Source organism: Dreissena polymorpha, chromosome 2 (assembly GCF_020536995.1).
Source record: "Dreissena polymorpha isolate Duluth1 chromosome 2, UMN_Dpol_1.0, whole genome shotgun sequence".
Classification (NCBI taxonomy): Eukaryota; Metazoa; Mollusca; class Bivalvia; order Myida; family Dreissenidae; genus Dreissena; species Dreissena polymorpha.
In genome coordinates, this window is record NC_068356.1 from 155303575 (window position 1) to 155318493 (window position 14919).

The 14919-nt window shown below is 31.6% G+C and overlaps 1 protein-coding gene across 1 annotated transcript in view; it reads left to right on the plus strand.

Moving 5' to 3' along the window:
• The window catches only part of LOC127870211 (heat shock 70 kDa protein 12A-like), an 831-nt gene extending 740 nt beyond the window's left edge, over nt 1–91 (plus strand). The window contains exon 1 of the mRNA XM_052412865.1: nt 1–91. This exon is cut by the window's left edge and continues 740 nt beyond it. Coding sequence (XP_052268825.1) covers nt 1–91 — 91 coding nt within the window.
• Nucleotides 92–14919: the final 14828 nt, after the last annotated feature.

Below are 14919 nucleotides of genomic sequence, written 5' to 3' on the forward strand. Positions count from 1 at the left end.
AAATTACCACGACACAGACATTCCACTGAAGGAACAGAAAGTTAAGACAACGTTTATGTTCGGAGACACAGAGTTGCATGTATTTGTGTGAGAATGTAATGACTGGCAAAGTTGAGACATTAACACTTGACTTGAGCAAATGAAATTGTCGCTAAGGATACGCGTAATTAACCACTTTTGACAGTACTTATCTGTTACAAGTCGTAAGGATACTGGATATTATTTATGTAAAGACTGTAAAGTTTGATAGATGAACCGATCGACTTATTGTCCTAAGAAAGAGAGAATATAATTCTTCAGTTAAATACATTTTAAATTTTAAAAGTATGCAAATTGTGTTATGTATATCTATCCAATATGCACATTCGTTAGGTTGAAAGCATTATCCTTTAAACAAATATACACATAAGTAAAAAGGGATATTTCGTGTATCCTGTTATTTAAAAGAAGGCTAATCACTCACCGCGAACATGGTGATATATCTTGAAGTGTAATATTCATAAAACATTCCTACACCGAATACGTTTATAGTTATGAAAAAGTAACTATAGTTTTCAAAATTAGCACATGAAACCACCGTGAATTCGGAATGATGTATGTTTTTATAACTGAGAACAGAAGACTATATATTGTTATGTTTTGTGTTTTTTAATTATGTTCTTTATGATTTTACTAGATGTAGTTTGTGTATTTATTTATAGTATTAATGTAATTTAAATGTATTCGTTTTGCTTAGTTATTATATGTTTAGAATAGGATATGCTACATCAAATACTCATCAAAATTTATAATCTGTAAAAGGTACTAGAATTAATTCATAGTGTTTTTTATATGCTATACAGCCCATCCATTCTTTTGTGTTAAGAATATTCGAAAATACAAAAATAAACAGCATCCGGTTTGTTCTGGTCTCAATAGAATATGAGTGTTGTCGATCTTCTCATGGTGAATTATATATTTCTTATTAACTTTATGTTTGTATTTGAAAATACTCTATACAGGTATACATCACTTTAAATGTGTTACATATTTATTATATATTGTACTTAAATTTATATGTGATTTTGTTTTGTCGGATTTAAAGCCAAACGATTTGAAATATTGAACGATCCAACAACCAAAATGTCTTTTGAATATATGTAATGAACCCCCATGAATCAACAATTTAAAAATATTAAAATCAGTTAGTTAAAGTTATAATTATCTTCGTTATAATAAAAATTTATTTAAATATTTATATTTATTACCATCTACATACATGTTACCTCAAATTGGTGAACTGGCTATATTGCCTGACAATTATATCAATCAGTTGAATCCCGAACTGCCATAAATGTATGTGTGATTTGGACGTAATATTATGTATCCGGTCATTCTCTTCAAACCTCTCATTTAAGCAGGACAGAATTCAGTTACTGGCATACAATGAGTACAATTTCTATCTCACCACGGACTTAATGTGCAATTGTACAAAATCACTCAAGGTAGCGCCTAACAAACTCGTGGAAACATTATTACTTATTCGTATGATAAATAAAAGCATCGAATCAGAGGATGCACAGTGCGAAAGGTTTACAAAAAAGCATTTTTAAAGTGCTGAGCATAATCTGAGCATAATCATCATCATTCTATTGACCTGGCTGGCCGTTGGGAACGGGTGGCAATTAAAAACGACGACACAGATTCACGACACGACACGGCTGCTAAGAGTAGCTCATCAAAAGGGCAGGACTTCAACTCGTTCACATCGTCCAACCATATTTTCTTCTGACGGCCTCGACGGCGACCTCCCTCTAGCGTGTCACTTCTTCCATCTTCTCGCCGTTCATGGTTATGTGTTGTTCGTGGGCACCATGCTCTTACACCTCTTCGTGCAGACCTCCATCCCATATATTCCAGCTTTTTCATAAAGTATGTTGGTGAGATTTTGGAGAACACTGCTCTTTCCATCCATGAGTTAAATGTGATCAGCAAATCTCAATTTGGAGATGGGTCTGCTACCATTCATCGGAGTTAAGTTTATATAAAAACTATATCAATAAAATGACAGTTTCAAATCATGTAAAAAAAATGCTTCGGAAAGTAGGAGAATTTAGCAAAAATCACAGATAAATTAATAAACAAAACTCAGATTTTATTACAGGACAATACAAAAAAAGAATACAATTTTAATGTATGACATTATGTGCCATTCTAAAGAAAATATATCCCAGGTTGACAACTCTTACATAATTTGAAAAGCGATCGACTCATTGGCATAGTCCTTTGTACGAAATACGCGCATCGTTTTTAATTTTGTCCAGACATAAGCGTTGTTATCCAGTTAACAATAATGAATCAAAATCACGTGTTTCTGAGTGTATTTTGTCACTAGTCCCATGTCTCGTTATATCTTTATTCTCTTTCCTAAGTTCTGACACTTATGAAGCCCAGCATACACATGTAATAAACACGTCGCAAATATAGACTAGAAATAATTTTCATATGCACCTTACCAATGAACCATAGTCCATGAAAGATTTGTTTAGGAAATTGAGCCACTAAATTGCGACCACTGTGTGTTAAAAAGATCGCTAACGTGGATGAGTGCTCATGTGCATTTTATGAATTCAGACGGCACGTGACTATATCACCATGGATGCTGTTTGTAGATAGATTTATTTCGGCAAGGAATGCATACAAGGGCATTTACAACATGTACAAAATATAAAATATAACATACATGAAAATAAATATACCATCACATACATACCAACACCAAGGATAACACAAAAATGGGTAAACCCATATTTCCATTGTGTACTCAACATAAACACTGTTTCTTAAAGGTCATTCACAAACGCTTAATTTCCTTAAGGGTAACGTGCACCAATTACGGAGGCACATGACTATATATATGTTTTCGGTAGCTGTTTGAGTACGAAACAAGCCCGTAAAAGTCTAATGATACGAGTAAAATTTTTTTTAAACTGTGTATCTAAAAAATGGCACTTTAAGTTACAACTTGATAAAAACGCGTTAAGTAAATAATACAATTGCTCAATCGGATGAATGATCGCGCGCACATGATGCATTTAGACGACACATTTTAATATCAGCGTTTTAGCTGTTTTTTTTTACAAGAACGAATTAGTTTAAGGTACGGGCAAAATCGTCTTTGGGACTTTTGGCCACTGAAACATGGACACTGTACTTTATCCATGCATATACGCTTGATTGGAACAAAGGTTCCGTTAACGTGACGAATTTAGTCGGCGCGTTACAATATCAGCGTGGTAGTTGTTTGTTTAGTACTCGGTTTACTCTGGATTATTCGTCAGGGAACACTATTGGAGACTGCTCATAAAAATGTATTTCAAATGCTAAAATGGATTTATGGTGCTCGTGACAACTAAGTCGGCGTGTGGCTATGTTAGAATAGTTTGTGTATTGTATAGGGTCGTTGTAGTAGTCCGGAAAGGAGTATATTTGGGTATATTTGCCATGGCAACATGTGCGTAACAAATTTAGTAACACGCTAATTGGATATATGGAAATGACGGCACATGACTAAATCAACATGTTAGCTAGTTATAAACAGTAAGTGACCACCGTAGTAGCACTAAGTTGAATGTCTTGTTTGGGAATGAAACACGGGCATTCCACTATAAAAGTTAACAAAGGCGCTAAATTGGATAAATGGTAAAGTGAAAGCGACAATTTTAGACGGCTCGTGACTGTATCGTTGTTGTGTTTAGTTGAAGTTTGGTGTATTTATAACTATTGCACGGTGGTACATGTATATTTATTCGTGATAATGTCGTCAGTTGCACTTAAGTTTTAACCTAAATACTTTGGTGTCTTTAGTTACATGTTGCTATCTTTATCTACTTTAGTTGCATGATAGTTTCCTGTGTTACACTGAGGTTTCTTTATTTGTAGTACTTCAATAACAATAAGTATAAGAATGGACTTGACGCCATATATGATGTCAATCGTGAACAATGCTTTAAACAGCTATCTTATGATGTAACGAAATTATGTAATTTTGTTTGAACGAAATTTCTAGTATGTTAACAGTGTTACTTTTATTGTTGTTCCACGTTTATATACAATATTAGCATTGTTTCGGAGCCAAACATGTCAATATAACTCAGATGTAATTTTGTGAGTGCATGATGGAAGTGAGACATACGAAAACATTTCACTTAATCTGGGGAATTAAGGCATAGACATGAATACAATTAAAAGATATTGGTTGTGGCATGGAATGGACTGCCTATTACTTGATTGCTGCTTTTTATGGAAACTGGACGATCACTTAGTTTGTTACTAAAATAGGCGATGTAAAAATCTAAAAATATTTTATTTCTTAAAGCAAACATTATATAATAGATTAATTATGTGTAATACACACAGTTAACATGAGTTAAATTGTATTTTCTTTTCAGATAGAAACTAATGAGAAATCCAAAAGGAACAGTAGTATGAAGCATCAAGGGCAGTTTCGTTCGTTTTTGTATTGTATTTTATTGTTTTGATAATCTATGCAGGTAAAAAAAAGCAAATAACATAAACATGACATTAAATAATTGTTATAACAGCATTAAAATGTGTTGACATCTCTATCTTTGCCAGTAAAGTAACTGAAATAATGTTCAACTATTTATGGTCAAACACATTGGGGTATATGATAACATGTATCGTTAAATTGTTAAAAAAAGTTCATAACATTTTATTAACTGATCCGTCTTGTGTTTTAATGATCGCTTTTTTATATAACAACTATGATCAATAACTTTGTCAAGTCTGTGCATGCAAATATTATGCAGCTGCGTTATAAAACAATAATTATTTCACATGCCCTTCACTAGATACGGTATCCTATAAGACTTATTCAAAAATACATTTGTTTGTCTAGTACTCTATTTAGAAATCTTACAGATTATCTTTCTCGATAGTACTCAGAAAATAGAATTATCCCGAGATCAAATACGACGCGTGTCAAACACGGTACTATGTGACTTCAATGACGATAGAGAAAGAACGCCGTTGCTTTCCCATGATTCACAAGATAGCCCAAGCAAGTATCCCATTGAAATATAACAAGTATGACAACTCATCATATGAGATAAGTGATTGTTGGTGACCTGAGTATTATAAATGATAACGACAAGCTTAAATGTCGGACACAAACCAGTGATTGAGTGTAGTATGATTACATAAGTGTGCACATAAGTGTTTTTGATACAGAAAAATTTATTGAGATTGCGTCTAATACGCGATAGAAAGAGTAATGATTTTTCGCTCAATATAGCATGTCAGTTGTTCAATATTGCCTTGGCAGAGTCCTGTTCATGTTACATTTGGCATTTACATATTACGGATGAAAACAATATAATGGGCGTCGATTTATGTATTGCTAACAACAACAATAAAATTATCCAATTTCCAATTTATAATGATTCTAATTGTTAAAAGATATTTAATAAATACGACATATTAGCATCTATTTACATCCTAGATATGACGAAGGTTTACGAATTAAATAATATAAACGGCGAAAATAGAAATAATACCACAGACAATTTAAACAACAAGGAAACATTACTAAAAAGTAAAATAGGGAAAGAATATGCCAATAACAAAGAACTTTTTGAAGTTTTACAACAATTTCAAAATATATTTAGTGACACAGAAACAGATGTTGGCAGGGTAAAAGATTTCGAGTGTAATATTGAATTAGCACCGGGTTCGATTCCCATTCGTTCAAGACCCTATCCCGTAAATCCACGTTCACGACAAATTATCGAAGATGAATTACAAAAAATGCTTGACAAAAATATTATAAGTCCATCAACCTCAATTCGGAGTAGCCCAATTGTACAAGTTAAAAAACATACACATTATGAAGATAAAGACTCTAGTGATTAAGACAAATAAGAAGAAAAACAATTATATAGATTATGTATAGATTACAGGTTACAAAATAAAATTTCAAAGAAAATGTACTATCAAATGCCAACTATGGTTGATGTTCAAAATATGATTGCAGAGACAAAACCAACCATTTTTACTAAAATTGACATTAAACAGGCATTTTTTAGTTTACCACTGGCGGACGATTCTAAAAAATATGCTTTTAATTCACCAGGGCGTTGTTTTCAGTTTAACGTCACAACATTTGGCCTTAATCAATCTCCTTATTATTGGTCAATATATTTATCAAAAGTATTGCAAGAATTCAATTTTAAAAATTTATTATTTTTCCTCGATGATTGTCTTTTAATGAGTGACAATATTGAAACCCATATAAAAGAACTAAGACAAGTTCTCAGCAAATTAAAAGAGGCAGGATTAGTGATTAACCTCAAAAAGAGTAATTTTGCACAAAAGAAAATAACATTTTTAGGCACGGTTTTCCAAGGAAACACAATTCAAATGGACCCTGATAAATTATAAATTATCAAAGGTTTTCAAATACCCAACAATCAGAAATCACTCAAAAGTTTCCTCGGGATGACTAATTTCTTAAAAAGATTTATTAACGGTTATTCACATATTGTCGCACCTTTAAATAGGCCAAATGGACCGAAGAACATAACAAAAGTTTCAATACTTTAAAAACTGCACTCATGTCAAAACCAATATTGAGATTACCCGACTTTAACAAAGAATTTACCATATATACAGACGCAAGTCAATCAGCAGTAGGCTTTATTTTATGTCAGGAAAGTAAACCCAATCACCCTCATGTAATTTTATACGGAGGTCGATCATTAACTGACGCAGAAAAAAGATACTCCAGTAGTGAACTAGAATTATTAGCAATAAGTTATGCCTTAAAAGAATGTAGAGTGTACATTTCAAACACACACGTTAAAATTGTCACAGATAATAAAGCACTAATATATTTACATACAGCAAAGAATACAAATGACCGACTGTATCGTTGGGCACTGGAATTAGAAAATTACGACCATGAAATTATTTATCGCGCGGGTAAGAATAATCCAAGTGATTTTCTGAGCAGAATAGATCATAAAATTAAAAGGCAAGAAACTACGGACATGATCTTAACAGACATAAAAAATCTATTTCAGAATGAAAATAGCATTACCCCAGAACCGAGAGAACACTACGTTAATGTTATCACAAGGCAACAAAGTAAAACTCATGAAATACCAATCATTCAGACTTAAGCCCTTATATCCAGGAACAACAACAAACGCGTTTTCCAGGAACAACAACCAATCAGGATAAAGCGTTTTCCAAAATTCAACAGGTGGCAACAAAAACCATTTCTGAGACAAAAGGTTAATTAGATAATTTGGCACATTCCATTCCAATATCTCCTCAAAAACACGATCAACACAAATCATTAACCCAGAAATAAATCCTCAGACAACACCAGACAAATTAACCCCAGACACATTAAATCAGGAAAAAATACATTGTACAGGTAACATACCAGAAGTCAATGACCGAACAGCAGAGAATATGGGTGATAAAATTAACATAAGTGTTTTGCAATCTATTTCAAAAGATTTTAGGGAAATTTATATGTTTTTAAAAGAGGGACAATTACCTGACAATAAAAACGCAAAACGAATTCCGTATATAAGTACATAGTATGAAATAGTTGATAACATTTTATTTCATTTTTATGAACCAAGATCAAAGAAATGGCAAGTTAAACAAGTATTTATAAAACAATTAGCTTTACCAGAATCAATAAGACAAGAAATAATTTATAACTTCCATGATTTAAACGGTCATTTTGGAGTTGATAAGACGTTTTGGATAATTAAACAGAATTATTATTTCCCACAAATGTACCAAACAATTAAAGACTATGTCCAATCATGCAAAAAATGTCAAATATTTAAACGAGATTACAATTTAAAACCACACCCTTTACAACAACATTTCATCGCAAGTGAACCATTTGAAATGCTTCACATAGATGTAATAACTGTCGGCAAAGAGACTAAAGGTAACAAATACGTTTAAAGTGTCATTTGCGCATTTTCAAAATTTGCTATGTTCGTTCCTTTAAAATCTCAAGGTACAGTAGAAATTGCCGAACAACTATATCATAGAGTATTTGCAATTTTCGGACCCCCAAAACATATTACAAGTGATAGAGGACAAAACTTTTTAAGTGGGATAATGGACGTATTATACAAATTCTTCAAATTAAGAGACATCGTACTAGCAGCTTTTATCCGATGTCCATTGGAGCAATAGAACGAGTCCATTCCACATTACTTAATATATTACGTACAACTTTAAAGTCAGAAAACGAATGGCCCGATAAATTATCAAGTGTACAAATTGCTTATAATTCTGTTTGTTCCGACACAACAAAATTCTCACCTTACTATGTTCTTTTTGGCAGACACATGATAAAACCAATTATTTCAGAACTTTGCACAGAAAAGAAAATTAATCCATCAATAGAATCTTACATTAATGAGCTGAAGGAAAGGTTTAGGATCGTTTGGCAAATAACCAAAGACAATATAGATAATTCAAGGAAAACTATGAGGAAACACTATGATCATAAAACAATCATCCGGTCAGAAAAAGGTGGAAAGAGCTTGATGGCACGGAGTACCGGGTTTTCGAGCAATTTCCCCCGGAAGTCGTGATGAGGAGACGGCAATTGGTTCCTAAGATGAAGGAGGCGAGGAGGCTAGGGAAGCGGGCGTACCTGGCATACGATACGCTTTATATCGACGGCAACCCGGTGCGCGCGTAGGAGCACGGCGGTGGTGAAATATCCGTCCTGTCGTGGAACATCAACGGGCTCACTGAGATAAAGAAGTCCTCTCCCTTTTTTGTAAATATTTTAAGTTCTCACGATATATGTATTTTGTACGAATCTTGGGCTAATAGTTCTAGTGATGTCAATTTAAATGGTTACATGTCTTTCAACTTTTTCAGAAAATTTCAACACAAAAAAGCCCGTCGAAATAGTGGTGGCATTGTATTATATATTAAAGAAGAATTAGTTAATGGTATTGAAATTGTAAAAAAACACTATGATACAATTATATGGTTAAAACTTGACCACGTATTTTTATATATCTCAGAAGATTTTTATATATGTGCAACCTATATATGGGGGCATGAGTCTCCTGTTTATAACACCTTTAATGTTGATTTATTTGAAATTTTAGAAAACGATATAACTTATTTTTCTGAATTTGGTAAAGTGTTTGTTGCCGGTGACCTCAATAGTAGGGTTGGCAATAAATTCGATTACATTATACATGATAAAATTAATACTGTTTATGATGATGACGATTACTGTCCAGATAACACTCCTGTAAGGGCCTCAGTTGATATCTCAATAAATAGCCATGGATTAAAATTACTTGATTTATGTAAATCTACGTGTTTACGTATTGCTAATGGTAGAGTTGGTAATAGTTGTAAACAAACTTTTTATTCCAATAACGGTACATCTGTAATTGATTATTTGTTGGCAAACGAATACAGTTTTTCTAGTATTCTGATTTTACCGTCCATGATTTTAACGAATTTAGTGATCACGCCCCGTTACACTTTTCATTATTATGTAACAATGTCTCAGCTGAGTACAAGTCTCACACTGATGTCAAGTATAAATGGGACGATGTGTTACGAGGTCAATTTCGCTCAGGTATTATTTCTATGTTACCTGTATTCAATTCTATTGTACAGCATGTAGATTATTCAAGTAGAACGGCAATCAATGATGTTTTGAATAGATTTACTGAAACCATTCGCAGTGTTGCGGACCCGTTATTTAGTAAAACATACGTTTATAACACTAACCCTAGTTTTAATGTAAATAGCTGTATTAAGAATGCAGACTGGTTTGATAACGAGTGCGATACTGCACGAAATGTGTACCACGACGCTCTACGTATTTTTAACTCAAGTAAAACTGATATAAACAGAGAACATTTATGTACCTGTAAGAGGATTTATAAGGACTTAATTCGAAAGAAGAAAGCATGTTGTTATAGGCAAAAAATGATTGAGATTGAAAATTTAAGAAAACACAAACCAAGGGACTTTTGGCGTTTTTTCAAATCTAAAAATAGAGTTATTAAAAATAAAATATCTTTAGAAGAATTTACAAAGTTTTTTGAAAACCTAAGTAGTAATATATCAGATTTTGTAATATTGAAGCAGAGGATTTCTGCTTAAATAATGATTTTAACTTAGAAAATTCTTCATTTCCTGAACTTGACTTGCCTATATCTGTTGAGGAAGTTCGTAATGCGATTAAACATTTAAAACGCAATAAATCATCGGGTAGTGATTGTATGTTGAATGAATATTTTCTTGAATGTAGTGATATTTTATCTGCCCATTTATGCGATGTGTTTAACGGTATTTTTGTATCGGGCTTTTTCCCAGATAAATGGACAGAAGGGGTTATAATCCCTTTGCATAAAAAAGGTTCAGTTAATGATGTAAATAACTATAGAGGGATTACCTTAGTTAGCTGTTTCTCAAAATTATTTACCACGATTTTAAATAAACGCATTGAAACTTTTTGCAATGAAAACACTATTATTTCGGATGCGCAGTTCGGATTTAGAAAAGGTTATTCAACTGTTGATGCTATTTTTATTCTGATGTCAATTGTTCAAAATTATTTGAATGAAAATAAACGTTTTTATGTTATTTACGTCGATATGTTAAAATGTTTTGATAGTATTTACCGCAATGCATTATGGTTGAAAATGTTTAAGTCTGGTATACAAGGTAAATTGCTTAGAATAGTGAAGGATATGTATGCGAATGTTAAGTCACGTGTTAAATCATGTTCATCTTATTCAGATTATTTTAGCTATGTGGTTGGACTGAGGCAAGGGGAGGTAATGTCGCCGATCTTGTTTTCTTTATTTGTCGAAGATCTTGAACTTTACTTACAAGATAGCATTAACTCTGGTTTGAGTATAGATGATATTGTGTTGATTTTATTACTTTTTGCCGATGACATGGCTATTTTAGGCAAGTCACCTGCTGAGGTCAAATCACATTTAGATAAATTGTATGTATACTGCAATGCTTGGGGGCTAAATGTTAACACTGCAAAAACTAAAATAATGGTTTTTCGGAAAAGAGGGGGATTAAAAGAAAATGAAAAATGGTCATACAATGGTAATTATATCGAAGTTGTTGATAACTTTAACTATTTAGGCACGGTGTTGAATTATACTGGAAGTTTTAAATTAAATCAAGAACATTTGGTTGGTAAAGCCCTTAAAGCATTGAATACATTATTGTTTAAATGCAATAAATTTGACATAAAACCGAAAATATTTTGCCAGTTATTTGACTCTTTTGTGGGTTCTATATTAAATTATGCCTCAGAAGTGTGGGGTTTCACGAAGTCAGATGATATAGAACGTATACATTTAAAATTTTGCAAACGCTTGCTGCAGGTGAAAATAAATACATGTAATGTTGCTGTTTATGGAGAATTAGGTAGATATCCATTGTATATAAACAGATTTGTTAAAATTATTAAATATTGGTTTAAAATTTTGAGAAATGAAAATATCATAATGCAAAATGTGTACAAACAAGCCTTGAACGATTGTAATAAAGGTTATACGAACTGGGTTTCAAATGTCAAGAGCATGTTAAATAATTTTGGATTTGGTTATGTATTTGAAAATCCAAACGTTGTTCAAGTTTATAGTTTTATTAGCGAGTTTAAATGTAGACTTGTTGACAATTTTAAACAAGAGTGGTACGGTAAAATGAATAATAGTACTGTATTAGATATGTATAAAGTTTTTAAAAGCTGTTTGGAATATGAAACATATTTAGACTTACTTCCTAGACGTCTGCGATTATTTTTTGTAAGACTAAGAGTTTCTGCACATCCTTTGAGAATTCAAACTGGCAGATACGCCCAAAATAACATACCACGTAATGAACGTTATTGTTTATGTTGCAATGACTTGGATTTAGAAGATGAGTACCATTTTATTTGTATATGCCGCTGTTATTCTGATTTAAGGAAAAAATTTATAAGCCGTATTTATTATGAAAACCCATCTGTATATAAATTCCACAAGTTATTACTTTCATGTGACAAAGCAGTAATTTACAATGTATGTAAATATATAAAAGAAGCGCTTGTTATAAGAAATACGATTCTGAATAATACTGTTCCATAAGTTTCATTACCGCTTTGATAGTTGATTTGTATTTGTATTCCTAAATGTATATTTATGTTATGTAATGTTTATTTGTTATACCTAGTTACGTGACAGAAAATAATATGTAAACTTAAGTATGAAGACGATGTACTTGTGTATAAGTCTGAATAAACTGTCTGTCTGTCTGTCTGTCTGTCTGTCCTAACAGAAGCTATGTTAGATGGCGAAATTCCAATCGAATCTACTCTATCCACCTTTAATATTATTACAATTGTAGGTATCGCGTTAACATTCTGTAACACGATTTTTCTCGTAATCGTAACAAGAAAACTACGGGAATTGACAGTAATGATAATGCTAATTAAACCTACCACCGCTCAGACATTGATGTTCACGCTCCCAACAACCTTATCTCCCATACGCGAATTTGCAAATGTTCTCAACGAAACCTTGGAGTACGAACATTTTATTATCATGCTTATCTTCATTCACCTGTTAATAACAATAATAATCCTGAACAAATTGGAACTCTTTAAACAACAGAGAGGTACATTTCTCTACATTCACATTAGTACTGGATTAATATGTTTAGATATTAGCATTTTAAATTTTATGATATGTAGATCAGAATGGAACATTGACTTACCTAATAATATACCAATTAGGAAATTGAACTTTGGATTAGTTCCCAAATTACACATTGACGCAAAAGGTATACTGTTTGAAAATACTTCTGGGAAAATTGTTATGGAGATTCCTTCTGCTCTGAACTTGAATTTTTATCAATATTATAATCTTATATTGTTGATGAAAGGAGACTATCATACTGAATTGTATTTAACACATAATGGCATAAAAGAGTACATATAAATACACAAAGGACGTGTAAAAAAAAAGTATTTAGTTTATACTGACTGTATGTACAGTGAAGACTTAATTAATATTGATTGTTTACTGTTGCTTCACCACGTATGATGTAAATAATTGATTGTTGATGTAGAAAAAACAAATAAAAAAATAAATAAAAATAAATAAATAATAATAATAATGAATAAATAAATATATATATATATATATATATATATATATATATATATATATATAATGAAAATATTTTGATAATTTGTATTGTTCATATTTTTTTTAGAAGAATAATTTAGTATAGATGGTTTTACTGTTGTTTCACCATTTATGATGTATATCATTGACTATTGATGTATAAATAAAAATCTGTATAATCATATTTACCATACAAATAAATATCATCATATATGTACAGGTGACGTGGATATATAAACATCATTACCATACATTATTATATTTGTAAGTTTGTAAATCATTGTGTTCATTTTTAGTGTTACCATGTTTATTGATATAGAAATGTAAATCGGTTTTCTCATTCATTTTTCTATCTATTTTGAAAATTTATTTAAATTTACTAATAATACTCCATTAAAAATCCCAATTTCTATCCCAAATATAAATAACAGAGACTTATACGAAATAACTTACTTTCTGAAAACTTTTAATTCATTAGGAAAAATAAAAAATAAAAATAAAATGTCAGTATTTACATTTGTGTTACTATCAGACATCATTTCAATAAAAAATCTATTATTCTGTATTAATTATTTTGATATTCCGGTACTTAGGGAACAAATGCTTGCTCATTTATTGAAAGTGGACAATATTATAAATTACAAACTTATGATAGAAATAATTAAAACATTTGAAATCGACTCCGACATTACAAAAAAGCATACCACCGTTTTCAACATTCTAATTCAGTACCACGCGTATATCGAGACATTCCGATAGAGAACTTCTACTTTATAAATGAGGAAGCACATTTCATTATTTTTAGACAAAATTTTAAACATTTCAACCTAAATAATAACAAAAGTTATCGGGATAAAACCAAATTATGTCATTTCTGCTTTGAAATGTTGTCTACTAGATGTGATCAGTATGCTTATAACGAGTGTTGTGGGCTTTGGTGTCATGGTCGATGCGGAGATTCTTACAATTACAGGGGTTTAATAAGAATTTGTAAATTTTGCGACACCACAAGCCTGAAAACAACAACCGTTAATAGTCAACCATCAAATTACTTTGTAGTACCATCCACAGAAAATTGGGATCTTGATTAATTCATAAAAAAATGAATGATGTCATGTTTAGTTTTAATTTTTTTTTCAGGACCACATCGATCACCATGCTTATGTTTGTAGCATCATTAGGTTTCTGGCTATACCATTCCCAACTTCTCCAAAATCTTGTGAAGGCATGCCTTAAATTTGAAATTAAGAAAGAAATCACTTTGAAACTATCCCCGGGAAACTATAGTTTGGAAGAGTTGAACTATTTTTGTACTACATTGGAGAACCATAATAAATTACAAAGCCAATTTAAAATGTCAATTTTTAAAATAATGTTAAAATCTGGTAAAATTAGAATGGAAACACTTATATTCTATATCAAATATTTAGGAATTTCACTTTTGGAACGTCAAAAGATCAACCATTTTTACTTTAAAGGGGAACATGACGACATAATAAATTACAAATTATGTAGAATCATAATAAATAATTATGGCATCGATTCAAGAATTTCGACCTTAGTTTTTCTACGTTTGGTTCATTATACCCGGATGCCTGAAAACACTCATCGGATGACTATAAGACAATTTTGTAATATAGACATAGACTTTTTTGAAAGTAAATATTCTGGTATCCAACCTGTACTCTGGCCCAGATGTCATATC